The following is a 20,691-nucleotide window of genomic DNA, read 5'->3' as shown; positions in this document are numbered from 1 at the left end:
ATAGAGTTGCTAAAAAAAAGCAGTAAAACGCATTTGCGGCGGTTCAATTTTCAAAATATTCTCCGGGGGGTAGAGCCCCATACCCCGCGATGATTGATTGGTTGTTTGCTTAGTGCTACGATTTAAATCGTGGGTTTAATTGGAAAGTGATCGTGTCGGGTCTTACCATATATTGAGGTCAGTCATAGCAATCGTGTTGATTGTATCGAGACGTATCCGAACGTATCTGCGTGCACCAGACCGTGACTCAATAGGGACATTCCTATCGTAACGCATCGCAGGACAGTATGAACCTAGCATAAGGTAAGCTATATTGGACCACATAGAAATTGCGGTATTCACGGACTGGAATAGCAGGAAAACGCATTTGCGGCAGTAAAATTTTCGAAAATTTTCTCCCGACCTTCCTGTCTCCGTGGACTGTAAACGATTGATTGGTTCATTGTAATCCGAGTCAGGCATCTTAATTAGGCTAATTAGATCACTTTGAAGTTGCCGTATGCACGGGCTGGCATAGCAGTAAAACGCGTTTCGCCGTCAAAATGTCCTTGGGGATAACTACAATGTAAGCGCTCCGCTCCTCCGCTTTCGCTGAAGACCGGCGCCCTAACTATCACCGAGCCCGTATGCCTATACGATTCATCTGCATTGAAATATTTAATTCAGCCAAAACCCTAATTTTAAAAACTGTTGCTTCCATCTCTTAGTCGAGATAATTACGAAAATTAACATATCCCACTTTATTATATAAAAACATCGTAGGGAAATGATCTTGCTATCTAGACAGATCAAATCAAACAAAAGAACCATTAATTATTTATAATGTTAGTTTAAAGAAAATAGATGGAATTGTTTCCCAATTAAGTGTGATATTGAATACCTGTTGGGTGGCCGTTAATCTTATTTCAAGTCCATTAAAATGGCTTTCAATTATTTATAATATTAGCATGTGTACTTTAAAGAACTATAATGATATTATTTTGTACTGTTTCCCCATTAGATTCGTGACACTGCAAACTTGCCGGATGTCAATTAATATCTTAAATATGTAGTTCGGTGAAATGAGCCGTTCAGATCAAATAAAATAGGCCAGAAAAAACTCGAACAATAGTCAATGATTTTAATGTCATTTTTAAAGGTCATTCCAACACAGAAGCAATTCTTGATTTTACCATCCCAGGACTTTAGTCGAGGGTCCAGGGACCCCCAAGGCCCCGGAAGTTCCTGGTAGTATAGATCGTCGGAGACACTTTCTGTGTGATTTCTGGCTAATAAAAGTACTCAGCAGTGAAGTAAAGTTTTAATTCTTTTCTAATGGTGGTTTCATGTGATGCTGAACTGGACAAATATATGCATGGTAATATCAAGGTTGTGGTCACTCTAGAGGTCACAATTTTTATACGATTTTCATGAAACTTATAATGTATGTTTATAACCCAGCGATCTCGGTTCCTTTTGATATTGCCGATATTTCCTGGATTTTAGCCCCTGGTCGTACGAAAAATCACGCCTTTTGCCTGTGAAACCCCCTAGAGGTTACAAAATGTATTTGATTGTAAAAACCTATTAAATATATCACCGTTACACCATAGTTACGTGTAAATTGGATCGAAAATGGCTGCTCCCCTTTACGTAAATAGTGTAAAAGCATGTAATACCCAGGTTGTGGGCCATCTAGAGGACCGAATTTTTATCCGATTTTCATGCAACTTATATTCCAAAGAACTGAGTTCCTTTCCATATTGGCGAGTATCGGACCAAAACCTTCTGGATTATGGCCCCTGAATGTACGAAATATCACGTTTTTAGTTTGTGGCCCCTAGAGGTCACAATTTTTATCGTATTTTCAAAACCGTTTAAATATATCACCGTTACACCGTCAATCGGCCCCCTTTGTGCAAATAATGTAAAAGCGTGTAATACCCAGTTGTGGACCACTTTTGTCCGATTTAGATGAAAGTTAAGATGAGTATCACTGATCGATAAGGGAAACAGTGAAAAGGTGTGAGAAAATCTATGTCCCGTCGTATTTTTAATTACCTAATTTGTCATAGATACAACGGAAGTGGGATGGGCTTGAAATAAAAATCAATTGTTCAGTTAACTAATCGTGACCCTTGCAACTGTGATCAGCATATAGCTTAACCGGAGTTTTTATTTCTTCTGAAAGTCTACGTTCTAGAAGTCTCGTTTGTGTGTTAAAATTGGGATTCTTCCAGTTACGCCATTGTATCGAACCTAATAGTTATGAGTGCAATAACCTGGAGAAAGGAGTAATCATTGCCCCCCCCCCCCCAACCCCCTCCATCGAACCTGATTTCATTTCCAATTTACATATAAAACACAATTACAGGAAAGAATCATTATGAAATTGAAACTTGGTGCTATGGATCATATAAATAATAATATAGAATTGCGGTATATTGAGCTTATGGACGGGATACTGTACAATGGGTTTGCGATTACCACTATCTGCATTTAAAGGAGCTAATTCGCTAATATTTGAGACCTAGAAATTGGCACAGATTGGTCACAACTCATATAATAATGTACGTTTCTTATTTTCCTGTAATTTCTAATCAGTTATGTTCGACGAAATACGAGAGAAAAGTCTCAATTGCGCATGCGCTCCAGATATGAATATGAGGTCACCGTTTGACAAGACTTGTGGAATATGTCTAGCCTCGTACTTCGAGTCCCTTCTTACAAATGGCGCTGAAATGCATTATGGTTCACGATTAGTGTACCAATAGTAAAATGTTTATTTTGTCATAAATATTGGATATCAGAAGCCCATCTTTCCCCCGTAAGATCACAACATCAATGTTGATTTAAATTGACAAATAATTTGTCTTTCAATATCGAAGACTTTGGATGACATTGAGTTAGAGACTTAGCCACTTTAATCATATTTTATGCACATAAGTTCATTATTATTTTAATTAGACAATTATTTGTTATAATTTAGACAATAAATTGTTTTATTTGGCCACCAGCCGCCACTGCAAGGGGATACTAAAAGGATGGCTAACATAAAATGGTTCATTACCGGATTTACAAATGATAGGGTGCCCCGTGCAGCGAAAATTTTCCCTACAGAAAGTTGAACACGATACGGCGAATGGACACACTTCAGTGCCAGTGGCTTGTCTCGAGGTGATTTCTGGCTAATCATGCAGTGCCATAACAGAGTCTATGAGTCTATAAATAGTCATCATACATGAAATTTTCTACACATCTATCAACTATTATAGGCGTAAAAAATCTACTGTTGATGATTCTGAATAGCAGTAATATTTTTGTTTTGGTTATTACAGCAGCTTTAGAAATTACGTTCGTTTTATTTTTTAAATTGCTTTATCATTAACTATACCGTTAGGAGCGGCATCTTTTGATTTAGTACAAATAATATCTCTGAAACACTCGGGTTAGGTAAGAACATGATACTAGCAGTAGTTTCATTTTACTTTCACAAGGTTCTTAAAACAATTGTTGAGTTGCCTAACGTGCGTGTTTCGAAATTCAATTTCTTGTTACAGCTTTCTGTTATGTTTCGTAAAAAAAGTATTCTTGATTATCCCGGCTTGTCAGACGTAGAATGGTCGGTAGAATGGTTAAGCGAAACTAATGATAAAACAAGGGCACGTAACCTATTTTTTACTCAAAATTGCCCGGATGATATGGCCGACACTCTAACCATTTTTCAGTCTATTATTTATGAATGGTTAAATGGCTTGGGCGTCGTGGTGCCAACATCTGCTATAAATAATGACACCAGGTATCCACTTCCGTATATTGTTATCAACCTTACCAATGACTCTGGCCTCAGTTTCACAAAACATTATCAGGCTTAAGTTAAGAATTTACTAAAAAATTGCTCCCCTTATTGTAACTATACTCAGCCAAATTAAAAACTTGACATTGATGAATTTGAACAATTTTTTTTTTCTGGTAAGTCAAATAAATTTTAAAGTGTTTCTAACGATAGTAAGTAGTAAGAAGCCTTTAATTTCATAAAATTGTAAAGTCACGTGGATCACGTGACTTTTGAGCATATAAAGATGAAAAACACGTGCAAACACAAATTCGTGAGGTCAATCGATGCAAGTTTGCTTAAACTGAACACGCACACGTAACTTGAACTGGAAAATCAAATTAAAATTGTTATTGTCATCTTTGTTAGAAAATGCCGCGCCTTTCAAATGTAGAACGTCTACGTGCTATAGGTAGGCTCTATGCTGGCCAGTCTGTGGTCACTGTCTGTCTGTCACGCCAGACAATAATTAATCTTAGAATGAGAGTGCTTCAAACTGGAACTATTGCCGACCGCACGTGTGACGTCACTCCAGGAAGATCAAGTATTACGATTACGTCATCTTAGAAACAGATTTGTCACTGCAACCTCCACAAGTAGAGAGATGTTTGGTGGAAGGGTAACTGCACAAACTGTTCGAAATCGCTTGCAGGCTCGGAGGCCCTATAATAGACCAATATTGACACCTCTTCATCGCCGTAACCGACTTGTGTGGGCCACAAGACACATAAGATTTACTCAAAGACAGTGGAATTCGGTTGTCTTTAGTGGCAGGGCCCGAGTGTACCGCAGACGGGATGAACCTTATGCTCAAGTATGCGTCAGAGAAGTTGACCGATTTGGTGGCGGCAGCGTCATGGTTTGGGGTTCTTTTTGTGCACATGGACACTCTCCTCTTGTTGTTGTCCAAGGGAACTTAAATGCTGTCCAGTACAGGGATCAAATTTTGCAACCTGTTCTTCTTCCATTTATGCAGAGACATGGGCCTGGACTAACGTTTCAACAAGACAATGCTCGACCCCATACAGCAATTGCTACCCAGAATTTTTTAAGAAATGCCGGTGTCCAAGTCGCTTAGCCCCGACTTTAATCCTATTGAACACATCTGGGACGAACTGGGTCGACGTGTTCGTCAGCAAGTGAATCCACCACTGACGTTGCAGGACCTTCAGCATGCTCTTGTTGAGCAGTGGCGACGTCTTCCTCGGGTAGTTATTACTAATGTTCTGAGATCCTTGAGAAGACGTTGTGTGCCAGTACGAGACGCTAGAGGAGGCCACCACCTTTATAAACACTTTATTCCGATTGTTCTCCAAGTCTGTGAATTTCATTTTGGGGGGTACTGACATCACGAACGTTATCAATGTCAAGGACTTTCGGCGAGACGTATTCTTGCTTTCTGTTGATGTCAAGGTCGTCTGTGCACAACATAACACTAAAATAGTTGCCTTAAACCAAATATTAAAAATCTAGTCCCAAAAATCCCGAGTGTCAAGTTTTTAATTTGGCCGAGTATATTTCCCTGTAGCACACTTCACTAACCCCCAATCCATTCCCTTGCCATGGTCTTTCGGGTGGACAAAAAAACCTGGCGTTCAGGTAAAAGAACCGTTAAAGCGGAAATTGCAAATTTTCTAAGAAAGTCAAAACGTAATTATTTCTATGTCTTTTGCTCACACTTAAGATTCCTTTACACAGGAAATAATAACACAATTACCTCCCTTGTTTTTATTCTCCACCATGGAGTAGCGATATTCAAACGTTTGAAAATGAAGAGGAAAATGATATTTTTGCCAATTTCTCAGCTGGCAGTAGTGAATTATAGGATTAATAGGATTATTCTTTAACAAGGTAGGACTGTTTATGGATACCATCTATTTTCAGGCACAGTGGGTTCGTTTTCCCAATTGCCAACACACAAAAAATGTAATATGTTCTAAAATACGTAGTTGTAATAAATTTTATTACATTATCCAGTAAGGTGATTGAGTGGCCCAGAACTCATTGCGTCAAGTGTAATTGTTTCCATCCCAGGGTTGTACATGGCAAGGAGTGGGGTGGCCTGTCTAACTTTATAGGTTTTCTCCGGTACCCCCTACAGCTCACGACACCAACACGCACCCATTATTGAAATTCAGATATGTCCTATATCCCGAGATGGCCGGAATATCCCGTAAGTTAAGATGGTATTTTGCTATGTATATTTGTATTGCTCATATGTGCTTCGTCTTTCTAACAACATCTAAATTGTATCAGATCTATAATGTTCAGCCTCCACTACTTTCAACTTGCCAATATGATTTTAACAAGATCCTTGTCCTCTTCATCGAGTATATTTATGTTGAGGATATTCTTATTTACCAAAACGGCAGCTGTTACACCATTAATATTCAATCCGTCAAAAGACTTTTGTGCTGTTGGCGACTCCGGGAAATCGGGCTTACAACCTTAATGTCTTTGCAACATGGATTACAAATTCAATTCCGATCGTACTCGGAAAATACCAATCAGATGATAGTTATGGATGAATACTGAACTTGGTCATTAATACAACACCCAGAGAAAGCATGAAATGAAATGAAATGAAATGAAATGGGGTTTACTGTTCTGCTCCTATACTGGGCTAATGAAGACGGGCATACGCCCGGGCAGCGGCACTATCGTCTACTCTTATATCGAATTCCAACTGCCAGGGATCTTTTACGTGCAGTCCAATATATACACGGAACCTCGGTTTTTCGTCTCATCCGAAGGATTAGACAGCTGTCCTTGTCAGGCCCTCCGTTCTGCACCACTGACAAGGGGAAACCACGTCGGAAGATCTGGATGAACTTTCTCGGCCAATGCAGGGATCAAACACCCGACCTCCAGGCTAGCGAACCAGCGTCTTAACCACCTAGCCACCGTGGCTCCCGTCTTAACCACCTAGCCACCGTGGCTCCCCCAGAGAAAGCAACTTAAAGCTTAGACGATACATAACTTCCACTCGGTGATATCCCGGTCAATATGGGATTAACATATGGCATGGTTAGCATATGTATGCGACCCTATTTCTTGGCGGGTACGACATCCACGGTGGCTCAATGGATAAAACATTGGCTTGCTAACCCGGAGGTCCTGTGTTGACCGAGAAAGTTCATCGGGGTTTTCCGACATGGTTATACCCCTTGTCAGTGGTGCAGGGCGGAAGGTCTGGCAAGGGACAGCGTATTTTCATTCGGATGGTACGAAAAACCGAGGTCCTGTGTAGACATTGGCGAGCACTAAATGAACCATTAGCAGATGGAATTCGATATAAGAGTAGGGCCATAGCGCTGCTGTCCGGGTCACATTTTCCTCATAGCACACTGCATGGAGTATGCTCGTCTTCATTACTCCTGTCGAAACAGAACAATAGGACGTTAAAGCCCATTTCATTTCGTATCAGGTACAAACCCGGGAATGCACCCATGTATTGCATGCATGCCAGGTCCTGTGATCTTCAATGTACAGCTCCTAATCTGCGAAACACACTTCCACAAGTAGCTAAATTGCTGGGCAGAATTTTTTAACGATCAGTCAGTGTTTTCTTAATTAGGTTTCCACCTATGACCAGTTGAGCAATCTCAGCATATTTCAAAAGAAACTGCCAGCCGACATTTAATGACATGACCAATTAAGCCTATGTTATGCCTAGAGGAAAGATGCCAATACCCATTTATACCAGAAGAGCCACCAGATCAGGTAACTTTGCATTTTAAAAGTGCTCATCCTTATAACCAGTCAGATTCACGAAGCCGCGTCCCGATTGTTGTGCTAAGGTGAGTGGGTGGTCCAGAGCTCATTGCGTCAAGTGTCATTGTTTCCATCCCAAGGTTCTACATGGCAAGGAGTGGGGGATCCTGTAGGTGTTCTCCGGTACCCCCCTACAGCTAACGACACCAGCACACACCTATTAGTGAAATTCAGATATGTCCCATATCCCGAGATGACCTGGTTAGCGTTGTTAATCGGTTCTCCAATTCTGGCCACACTTTTGTTTCAGCACGGCTAAACAAACTTTATCCGACATAAATTCATGCCTGCAGGGCCGTTTACTTAGCGGATTTTCTTCGGCATATTGGATATGTGCGAACTCAACCCCTCATTGTGAACACATGAGCCTTCAAATTAAAGTGGGGATTATAAAATTGAACAATTCTTGAAAGTGAAAAAATACCGTCAATAACAGAGAGAGAGAGAGAGAGAGAGAGAGAGAGAGAGAGAGATGGGGTTTAATGCCAACTGGACACAAACTAGATCATTTCGGGACTAACACATGGTTCAATTTTATTTCAATAATTCGTTTGCGTGTAGGGGTCTTTAGTAGTGGAAGGACCCGGTGAAAACCCACGAGGTTGGACAGACGACCCTACTCCTTGTCACGTACAATCGGGGAATTGAAACCCCGCCAGATGACCCAATGACAGACCTTATGATACAGCGCGCACGTGCCAACCATTCGCCCCTCCCCCACCCCCATTGATAACAAATACCTGTATAGCATTCATAGGAATTTGCGAATATGGATCCGTGTAACACAGTTTATATACATTAAAATGCACCTGACATATTGGTGCGTCGGTTATTCTGTAACACCCCCACACCTCGCGTTCACTATATCCGTGATATATTCAGCGTGATATATCCAGTGCACGACACTGGTTTTCGACAGAATTTACAAGTACAGTTCAAACTGTATTTAAGACAAATGACCTTTTTAGTCGTACTATGAAAATGGGTAATAAAAAGTCATTATATCCAGCTCAAAATTTAAGAAACCACAACATTGAGCTTGCTCAGTCATAGTTACCACAATGTGTAAGATCTGTTATTGTACGTGACAAGGGCTAGGGTCGCCTGTCCAACATCGCGGGTTTTATCCGTGTCCTCCAGTTTTCTCCCACTGTTAAAGAGAGAGAGAGAGAAATGGGGTTTAACGTCCACTCGACACAACTAGGTCATTTCGGGACTAACATATGGTTTAATTTTATTTCAATAATTCGCTTGCGCGTAGAGGTCTTTAGCAGTGGGAGGAAACCGGAGTGCCCGGAGGAAACCCACGAGGTTGAGAAGGCGCCCCTATCTCCATGCCACATACGCTCACACCAGGGCTCGAAACCACAGCCGCAAGCCAGAGGTGACCGGCCAGCCAGAGGTCTAAGCGCGGCACTCTAGACCACTAGGCCATCCCAACCCCCCTCCCACTGTTAAAGGCCCTACGCACAAGCTAATTGTTTAACAGAAAATGATCCTTGTGTTAGTCCCAAAATGACATAATTGATGCCTTCTGACCGTTAAGTCCCATTTCCCTTCCCTTAGGTAGTGATCGCGAGGTGTGGGGGTGGCGGAGTAATTAAGGAAGCAGATTATCTGTCAAAGGGAGGTAATAAATACATTTTATTCATTTATTAATATACATATAATTCTCTCATTTTAATACAAATTAAATCTTCAAGGAACAATATGAAAATTAGGATCAGTAAACTGATAATGTTCGGATAACAATATTATATTGTAAAGTTCGAATTCAGCATCCAAGGGGAGATACCATGCGACTTCTACTTGATATCACACACAGAGCAATGGATGAATAAAAGGAAAAAAAACGTTATCAACTCTAAAGTTAGATCTTAAATCATTAAAGAAGATTTGCAAATTTATCATCTACAAGTTTAAAAGAGGACGAATATAAAGTTTAACACAGTCATCCCCTACATATAAAATAAATACCCCTCACGCTGAACCTTGGCAGCCAGGGCAAGTGGATTGAACTCAATAAATTCATATGTATCTGTACGCCACGGTACAAATATGAGTATAACTGAATTTGATTTATTCCACTGGTAGTTAAGATATATAAACTATCTTTCACTGTACGAATTCTTAAAAATGTCTTAATCGAATATGATGAACGGGACAAAATAAATGCGCTCTTTTCTCTTTTTTTTTCTCTTTTTTAATGTTTTTTTTTTTTGCTCGTTTGTGTATTTGTTATAGCAAAAAGGGACGCCTGTTCACATATCTACAGAAATGACATTCCAGTTTGGAAGGGAGATATCTTTGGCAACATAACAATTAAAGGGGGATAATCGCCTTGTAATTTTTGGTCCCTTTTTATGTAACAAATTGTAAATGTATTTAACTCAAATGAAAACAAGTATGAAATAGAATTTTATTATCTATGCCGCTGCTGCTTTCTCTGTTTTCTCGTCTGTTTGGTCTCGTTTGCCGAATCGCATAAAACGTTTTCCGAAACGCATGAATCGTTTTTGGTCTTCGCCGTCGCGTTTTCCGAAACGCATAAATCTTTTTTCCTCTTCGCCATCACGTTTTCCGAAACGCATGAATCGTTTTCCGAATCTCATGAATCTCTTTGCCTCTTCAGGTTCCATTTCAGAGTCCTCGGAGTCACGGCCAAACCTCATAAACCTGAAATAATAATATTCAACACTATTATTGTCCTTGGATATACATGTACATGTAGAATAAAGGCGATAATTAATATTACGCGCATATGCGTACATTTTCGAATACCTATCGCAGATTTCTGGTGTTTGATAACAGACCACCTGCAGGCGATACAAACAAGTCAGCGCCACCTAAAAGTGTTGGGTAAAGTCTGTTGATGCGTTTCCTTTTAATCCAGTTGAATCTAGGGCTCTTTGTGGAGGCATTATACGAGATTTTAGAAAGAACTGACCGTTCTTGCTATTTATGAAAATATCAGTACATTACCTTATTCTGAGCGACGTTATTAATGGCTACCTGTATCGTGTTTCAGACAACGAGTGTCATTAAATTTGTATTATATTGAGATATTTTAAATCCAAGTAAGACTTTTAATATACAAGATGTCAGGTCGACTAGGTGGTCATGTAAGTGTTTAACGCAGATATGGCGTACATTGTTTTATCCACTCAATGTCCAATCCATCCGACGGCAAATTTAGCTCTCCCATAGTGTCTCTTTAATTAGATGTTAAATTATCAATGCAAGTACAATCTGACGTCGACTAGGTCATGAAAATGCACAATCGAAATGAAATGAAATGGGGTTAAACGTCCTACTGTTCTGCTCCTATACTGGGCTAATGAAGACGGGCATACGCCATTATCATACAGTGTGCTATGAGAGAAATTTTGCCCGAGCAGCGGCACTATCGCCTACTCTTATATCGAATTCCAACTGCCAGGGGATCTTTTACGTGCATTCCAATGTATACACGGAACCTCGTATTTTCGTCTCATCCGAAGGACTAGACAGCTGTCCTTGTCAGGCCCTCCGTTCTGCACCTTTGACACGGGGAAACCACGTCGGAAAATCGGGTTGAACTTTCTCGGCCAATGCAGGGATCGAACACCCGACCTCCAGGGTAGCGATCCAGCGTCTTAACCACCTAGCCACCGTGGCTCCAAAAAATGCACAATCAGTATCAGCGAAAAGATATCGGCACATATATATATATATATATATATATATATATATAAAAAGCACGTTTTATCTATCAGATAGCCATAGATAACGCTTTAGCGATAAACGATGGGTTTCCAGAAGTGTATTTCCAATGAAACACCTAAATAAGAGCGATGACATCGGGATTATCGCATAGATTAAAAAGCACCCACCAAGTCTCGCCCAGGTGAACAACAAAGACGTTTTCGTGTATAAAGGGTTAATGTTGTAACTTATGTTGTATCTATAATTAGATAGATATGTTCAAATAACTTTACTCCTTAGACAAAATAATAACCTTTTTCCAAATCGCATAAATCTCTTTTCATAATCAGTAGCATCTTCGTCGTCAAAGTTGTCCATATCTTCGTCATCTACGGATTTCCCAAACCTCATAAATCGTTTTTCGTCTTCTCCATCTCGGCCAAATCTCATAAACCTACCAATAGAATAAAGAAATGAATTTGATTTAGTTCTTTTCCGCTGGCTCTAATAACAGATTATCGGGTATAAGAATGCATTTATTTTTTTAAAATACATTTATCACGTCATAAAAAAAAGTACAATATCCGCCGTGAAAAAAGGCTACTGGATTGGGCTTCTTTTTTTGGCATGTGGTTTGAGCTTGCCGGTATGGCGGTTTAGATCGGTGCCTGGCTTGGGTCGGCTCCTTGTGGGGACCATGTCTGATATGGAAGCTATATATGGCACTTTTTCGTTGTCTTTATAAAACACCTTGAATGATATTTCATGTATGTCCACGAATATGGAACTCAATAAGGCGTCTAAATTTATTAGTTTTTATCATTTACATTACAATCTAAAGATCATCATTAAGTCCTTATTTATTTAAATAAATTACTTTCTATTGGTTTCATGCCGCCATGTGTTTTTCTCTCAGATTGTTAACCGACACCTGAATGATAATTGGAGTCCAACCCACGTTGTTTGTTTTAATCGTCTAGATTACTTTCTAAAAACAACTTTAATTCTTGAATTTAGTTGAATTGAAACAAGCAAAATAATCATTTGCGGTCTGGCGCATCACGACTTTAAAGCTGATGAAACATATGAAAACAATAAATTCATTGATTTATTTGTTGATGTTGAAGCCAGAAGCAAATTTTAGTGACTAAAATATATCCACGTAAAAACTTATTTTAAAACCCGTGGCGACATACTAATAACCCGTAGTCTGATCATATATTTAAACGTTTAAAAACAACGCTGGTACGTCATGGGGATTGAGTGTAATTAATCGGATGGGTCATTTGTTAGTTTTTCTTTGACCATTGTTATCAATTAAATTTATCTAAACAGAATGATTAACTAAAGATCTGGGGGCCCTTTATTCGCGAAAACTTCAATTTCATAATGGATGTTTAATATCATAAAGTGTTGAATAGGGCATATCTGATGTGTTGCTATATCTGATGCCCGGTTATTGGATAAGCGATACGATTAAAGATACATTATGGGAGATTCGATAACGAGTTGGCAGTTCTCACTATAATAGTTAAAAACAAGACACCGTAAAGGCAATTTGCTGAATATTTCATTCAAATTGATCCACTATGAATCGAAAACTAAGCGAATGAAATTTCTGCCTAGCCTCGGTCATCATTACTAAAGTCAGTACGATAAACAGCATAGTCTCGATTATCTATTTAATCGTTTAATCGAGAAGGAAAGTTATGCAGTAAATCGGCTCACAATCCACTTAAGATCGCAGGCTAGCGATGCCATCTAGAGTTGATTATGGCCTGGATAAGTTAATTAATGTCTTATTAATAATTTAGATAACATTTCAGGCCTAAAGAAAGACCTGCAATAGACAGATTTAGCTCTTGCATAGTGTATGTTTAATATTTGGCTTATGACCATTAATCAGCAGTCGGTTTGTTTATTAATTTGATATTCATATTTGACTTTCAGTGTTGATGTAAAATTATAAACGAAGAGGGAAGCGAATACAAATGTGAGCTGTGAGGAAACGCCTGTCTAGACAGCGGCGCTACAACCTACTTTTATTTGATTATCGCATCCGAAAACGACAAGACACCTTTCTTGGCAGGCCCTCCGTCCTGCACCAATGACACAGTGAAAATGGTCTGGAAAAGTCGGCTAACACTGGGATCGAACTCAGAGAACATAATCACCGAGCCACCGGAGCTCCCAAGCCCTCCCAGGAGTTAAGGGTCTTGATTTGACAGTTGGACATTACACGACAGGAGGCCAATAAAAGATTTATTTAAATTTAACAAATATACTGGGACACCACGATGAACCTTCTTGGTCAACACCAGGTTAGTGACTCACTAGGCCACCATGACTCCGTTACCGTGAATAAGCCCAGTAACCTAAAGTTACCGTTACGTAGGGTAATATTTGTCATCGAGTCAACATTTAGCCGGTTTTTTTTGTCATAATTACAACAAGTCCCCATAGAAAGCAACCCCAAACTATAACATGCCAAAGCTGTCGTCTGAACCTACCTTTTCTCCTCATTACCATCTTTGCCAAATCTCATGAACCTCTTGTCGGGATCTCGACCGAATCTCATAAAACGTTTTTCTTCGTTGGCGCTCTTTCCAAATCTCATGAAACGTTTTTCATCTTCACCATCTCTCCCAAATCTCATAAACCTTTTACCAAATCGCATGAATCGTTTTTCTTCTTGACCATCACGGCCGAAACGCATAAATCTCTTTTCTTCCTCGGTCTGTGGGGCTTCTCGTTTCGTAATTTCTGCTGTTGATGACTGTTTTGATTCTGAAGGTGTTTCTGCTGAGCGTTTTTTCCTATATAAAACATCACTTCTAACTGGTCCATTTTGCATAATATAAGATCTTACTAAGTCACTCAAAGATTCATCGAAACCAGCGCGTCCGAATCGTAGAAATCTTTTTTCTTCAAGTGGACTTCTACCAATTCTATAAAACTGTCGTCCAAACCTAAGAAATCCATCTCCGGCTAACGCCCGACCGAACCGCAGAAACCTCTTTTCAGCGCTACCGCCGTCTGCAACAATAAAGAGAAAACAAAATATATAATATGTATGGTTAAAATTAAACATTTTGAAACAGGAACTGGTTCCATACTTGGTAATCGTCTTGGCGTAGCGATCTGCAAAAAAACGCCTAAGGCCCCGCCAAGTTTAGTACGACCTAAATGACAAATTGGCCAAATGTGCCGTCGATTGACGGACTTTTAACAAAAATAATAAATAAATAATTGTTGAGTTTTAAATCCAAACCTATGAAAATCGCAAAAAGAGGGACTTCTGATAAAATTATAGCCTGTCATAAATAATAAAAAACAAACCAATAACCAAGCAAGATGTACAGTCTTTAGCATACCTATGAAACATATAGTCAAGTATATTTAATTACAGGGCAAACAGAACACTTAAAGTCAACAAGGGCATTTGTCAAGATATTGCAACCTTGAATGGATCCTCGATGTTCTCAAATATATTATTAACAAACCAATATCCCTTATCCAATAAGACTAATTATTTTGCGATGCTTTTGCACCTGAACAAAATTTTAAATTTAATTTAGTTTTAATTTTGTTACCCTCTTGAGATATTTAGTATATAATTAACTTTTCTTTTAAAGGTTATCTATCCACGTTTGGACAATCAAGACTATGTTGATATTCTAAATATCTCGTACATCTCTACATAACTGGATATAAGTGAATTATAATATAATTCTTGGCAGCAGGAAGTGACCTAATATAAGACAAACCGCAGAGCTAGTATAAAATAATAAATAAATAAAAGTATATTTAGTTTATGTAATCCTTCAGTGGGATTACACAATGAGTAAGTTAAAACGACAAAGACAACGTGTGCTTGAAAACACAATAATACTTGTCGATACTTTTTTTATCATCTACAAATTTGTCAAAAATAAAATGAATTGGGGTTCAACATTTTGCACCAACGTAGCCAATAAAGTGCCATGCATTTGGTGTCACTTCATTACATATCATGTACAATGAAGATTCTTTTGCGACATTTTCTGTAGCCTGTAGCCGGTATAAATTATTTGTAACTTTCTCCAAGAAAAAAGTCACACCCAAAAACGTGTAATGTTGATTTTGAACTTAGACTAAAAATGTTCAAGAAAAGTGTTCAATATCCATTAGAGAAAGTGTAGAAAATCCTTCGCACGCAGGATAGAAAAAGTGTTGACTATTTGTCTCATGATACATAATAGAAAAAATAATGAAATGCGAGGAGGATGTTTTTATAATTGTACTTCTAGACAAAACTATTAATTACATGTCATTTTATAAGCCGATTTTATAAAACAATACGTAAATAGCCCGTCTGAAACTAATAAATTCAATATCCTAGGGTTATATTATGTTCGGTTGTTTTGTCGACTCAAAATTTCCCTAATACTTAATGTCACGAATATCTTGAAAAAGGCTTAATGGGTACCAGCATTCCTGTTGTTTTACCATGTAAATTACACATCACACGTTTCACTCGAGAGACCGACGACAAATGATTACTTCTTAACAAACAGATGAATACAGTCACACCATATCGAAATACTACGCTACCTGGGGACAGGTTATCTCCCTTGAGGAAGAACAATTTATTGCACGAGTGACGTTTGCTGATTGAATTGGACAGAATGTCGGGGTACGTTTAACACGGTGTTTGTCATCTGGAGAATTAGAATAAACACAATGCCGATATTTCTTTACGACTTAATTTAACATGTCCATGTTTACTATGTTCACTTCGGCACGGGAGGGGCACACGGCGCACCATTGCATGCTTGATTTGAATGGTTGATTTTCTGCTTTCGTTGACATCTTGTGTTTTTGCCATCCTTCACGCCACGACCAATTCCTGGATTCAATACCTTGATCTGCTAGTGCGCATGTTGCCAACCATGTTCGTTTCTGACCACGTGTTGGCATATTTTTGTTTTGTCATTACTATCCCAGACGTTATGTACGTTTTAGTATAAATCGAAAACATGAAAATGAAATGGGGTTTAACGTCCTACTGTTCTGAAAACTATATATCTCATGAAAATATAAACAATTGTGGTAATGATAGGTCCAACCTCAACCAATTTAAGAATTAAGAGTTCTCAAACGTTGAATTTCATAAATGTGGAGACCTATAGGATTCAAAAAGTTTGTAGATGACCATAATATAGCACAAGGTACAATTTTATAGATACACAATTACTGAGTTTAATACTAAGCGACGTTTCGACATACTAAGCGACGTTTCGACGACTGAGTTTAATACTAAGCGACGTTTCGACGAGGATACTCTCTCGTCTTTATTTTGATAAAGACGAGAGAGTATCCTCGTCGAAACGTCGCTTAGTATTAAACTCAGTAATTGTGTATCCATAAAATTGTACCTTGTGTTAATATGTTCAATTACTAAATGTCATTCAAAGAAGACCATAATATAGTGGACACGGTTGGGTTTTTTAAAAATAAATTATTAATAATTAAAACCCACACACACTTGCGTATATCTAGTAGTAAGAAACGTGCATATCCACAACTTAACCTCCAAAATAATGGATTTCTACAAATGGCAATGACATGATGAACTTTCATCGCCACCTTTACGGCTTTGCGACTACTTTAGTTTTAGAACCCTGTGACTTCGAGATAGCGATGAGTTTATTAAATAAGCATTGGTAAATGGGTGGATGGATTCATCGACTCGTACGTGTGACACCGTATTACCGCCAAATGAACAGCACATCGTGTGTAGGAATAAATTAAGGGAGGTTGTGAGAATTTGCTACCCCGATCAATTGTCATGAGGGTTGATAATTGTTCATGCTGTCAAAATACCAATGCATTGAGTTTAGCCATACGTTGAAGGGTGATTATTCACACTATAATAGTCTGAAGAGCATATTCCCCTTACAACGCTCAATGGTGAACAACCTGAATATATTAAAACTTACAGAAATGGATGAATTTATAGTCTATGTAGGATCATCGGTATTTAAAATTATTAATTTCATTTACGACAACAAAAAATAGTATATTATTTAGATTAATGACGGGGTTTTTTTTTGGTGAGGGGGGGGGGGCTTTAAAATTTATGATAAAATGTATAAATGGCGAGGAGGTAGTTCGAAAACTAATTACTTGTTTAATTATTAATCAGAATTTAATATAAATGGTGCCGAGTGCACTCTCGTCAAGTTTGTGTGTACAATAATTTTCTATCTTTAGGTTGACTTTTGGAAATCTTGTGTACGCTAAAAAGTAAACTTAGGTGGTTACTTTGCCCCGACAGTGGCTCTTTCCCCGACTCATCGGTTTTTCGCATGACCCGAAGGCTGGACACGTTTTCCTTGACTGGAAAACCAGGAAGCTTAATATCTTGAGCCAGAGATACCCGGGTTAGTGAGCTAGCGTTATGCTCGCCAAGCCACCGATTCTTCCTTTAGTATGTGACCAAACTAGTTTTTAAACATTGGGTGTCTTAGGCGTACGAGGGGCGTTAGATTTAAGTCTATATATACTTATATTATGGACGAAGGGGGAAGGGGGATGTAATTATGGCGGGAAATTCTATTAAAGATGCATTATGTTAGAATTAGATAAAGAGCTGACAGTTCTCGCTATGATCGTTAAAAAATAGGTAATGAAAATTCCAGTCAAATTACTTCATTCTGAGCAGAGTTATTGTCGTTTGCATAACAGTGTAGTCTCAATTGTCATTGATACCGTTGTTAGGATATAAACAAAGTCTCAATTATCCAGTTTTAAATTAAATCATTAGCTGCCAATCGTTTATAAATCTGTTGAAAATCAAAACTATCCGAAGTTCTAAAGCTTTGATTATGGTCCTGGAATGTAAATTCTAATTAATGATTTATATAACACTTGAGGCCAAACGAAAGATCTGCATTAGGTAGTTGTAGCTCTTGAATAATGCATCCTTAAATATATGTAAATGTATAGAAGATATTGCTGCAGTAGTTGCTATCGCTTTTCGATCAATTGAAGTCCCCGCATTCCTGATAGCGCATAAATCATGATGCCATGATTGAATGTGTCTGTCGTCAAGTGTATCTTATTTCAAATCTATGTGCATCGCCCACTATTATAGTCATACAATCTTCTGAACAAAAGACTAGTCAATCAAAAAGTGCATTTAAAGTAGCCAAGTTTCTAACTTAATGTCACCCAAAATCTTCGACATTGAAAACAAGAATTATTTGTCAATTTAAATAAACGTTTTACCATAATGCGTTTCAGCGTCATTTGTAACAAGTGTCTCGAAGAACGAGGCTAGACGCATTCAACAAGTCATGTCAAACGGTGACTCCATATTCTTATCTGAAGAGCATGCGCAATAAATACTGTCGGTGTAGACCGGAATAACCAGACACTAGATTGCCATTCGATTGAGACTTCTGGTGTATTTTACCGAACATAACAGATTTGGAATTAGAATAAAAACGGGAACGACTGAATGTAAAATCAGTTTATATACATTCATATTACATTATTATATGCGTTGCGACCCATTTGTGTCAATTTCTAGGTCTAACATATTCGCGATTTAGCTCCTTTAACTGAACCGCTGACTAAACGCATAAAGTTTTATCTCTTCAGCAGTCGGATGGGACCGGAAACTAAACCCCGTCGGCTGAACTTAGACAGGTGACCGAACCCATGACGTGCACAGATAACCTGCCAATTAGATAACCTGTTCTAAATACTAATCTATACGTCACGGTGCTATTCTGACTTATATAAAGCACAAAAAGGGAGTGGCGTAGGAAGGATTCTGACATATAAGAACAGGCTGTCCAGCCCCCGCGTTTTATTAAAGGGTAACAAAAAAATTAAAATTTAATAGCAGACGCAGTTTATGGCCACCTAGCGAGAATATAATAGCTTTTTAAGACAAAAAATAGATATATTTATCTTATCGGATATATATACATACCGGTAAATCTCGTAACAAAACATCCGATATCCATTTTGATCTTAAATAATCGCCAAATCAGCAGTAATATTACAAAGAACAGTAAATATATCTGGTTATACGTATAAGAACGCCATGTGTTATGTAAACGGCTTCATATATGGATGTCATCTAGCATTACAGTCCTCGTTCAATTATTATTTACTGCTTATTTATTACTATTAATTTTCCGCTTAATCAGTAATCTCTATTTTAAAATTAAAAGTGATGATATTATCGGTAATGATATTGCTCATAATCAAAGAAAAGAAAACCTATTCATTTCACAATAACGTAAGTCAGTAAAATTTGATATGATATAGCCGGTTCCAATATGTGTTATATAGATTGTCATGAAATTCAATAACAAATAGTTTTGATAGTTTTAGAAAATGAGAAAGTGGTGTGAAATGAATAGAAACCACTGTAACTGAACTTGGAAATTATAGATTTGAAAAATTATTGGATCTGAATTTGCTTAATTAAAAGTAAGTTTAGTTATGCATGGCCTTGGATTTTCTCTTGTAAATTGGTGATATACCTCCAACTGCAGTTCTGATTGGCTCCGCGTTTCAATAATGCATGCTTTTTTACGTCAGGTAACTGCTTATCAACGCGCTCACTCAGAGAGGGGTTACATATAGGCATAGCCTGTTCCTCACTCCAAATTCAGATTTACTGAATAAAAATATTGTTTATAAAAAAAAATTGCCATCCATCGCCACATTCATATAAAGAATTTGGTATAGATAATACTTGACTCATTAGATATGGCTACACGTGCTTTGATAACTTACGATATTAGTGTAGTAAATTATAGGCCTTTATAAATATGTCTATTGAGGGCAACTAATAGGTTGTAGCTTTAATGAGTTTTAGAAAAGATATGCCAAAATATTTCTTCCTTCTACAGGAGCCAAGGTAACCCAGTGAGTAAAGCGATGGATCCTTAACTAGACAGGTTCCTCTGGATTTAACAGTCTGTGTTCCCTTTTTGTTAGTGGTGCATGAAATTGGACCTGGCAGTTCTAGTCGTTCGGATGGCACAAAACACTCAAGTCAACCCGTATGCACGTAAAATTACCCGATTTGTGTGACGATTTGGCGAAAAGCAATTATTTCCCCCATATAGCACTCTTCGTGGTTTATGCTCTTCTTCATTGGCCGCGTTGGTTCGGGCGAATTCAATCTATGTTAATTTCATTGTAAAGCTCATTCCTTATTGGGTATAGTTTGTTTTATTTCTTTTCTGAAAGGTATATACAACGCAATATGAGAAAAAAATATCATTTTAATTTTAATGAAATCAACACTATACTTTTTTTTTTAGTGTTATCAAATCATCTGATATTTTGTTTTCTTCTTTTTATATATAAAAAAAGATTATAGATTGATATATAGGCTTCATGTTTAAAAA

General features: G+C 38.1%; 1 protein-coding gene across 1 annotated transcript in view; it reads right to left on the bottom strand.

Annotated features, from left to right (window-relative positions):
- Positions 1-9,768: 9,768 nt before the first annotated feature.
- The window catches only part of LOC126824516 (FMRFamide-related neuropeptides), a 54,474-nt gene continuing 43,551 nt past the window's right edge, over positions 9,769-20,691 (bottom strand). Inside the window, exons 3-5 of the mRNA XM_050553758.2 lie at positions 13,783-14,308; positions 11,586-11,726; positions 9,769-10,264 (exon numbers count right to left, since the gene is read on the bottom strand). Coding sequence (XP_050409715.1) covers positions 10,015-10,264; positions 11,586-11,726; positions 13,783-14,308 — 917 coding nt within the window. The 3' untranslated portion in view covers positions 9,769-10,014. The remainder of the gene's footprint in view (positions 10,265-11,585; positions 11,727-13,782; positions 14,309-20,691) is intronic.

The sequence above is a fragment of the Patella vulgata genome, chromosome 6 (assembly GCF_932274485.2).
Source record: "Patella vulgata chromosome 6, xgPatVulg1.2, whole genome shotgun sequence".
In the NCBI taxonomy this organism is placed as follows: Eukaryota; Metazoa; Mollusca; class Gastropoda; family Patellidae; genus Patella; species Patella vulgata.
Note: the sequence above shows the minus strand (reverse complement) of the source record. Positions and strands in the feature narration are given on the sequence as shown.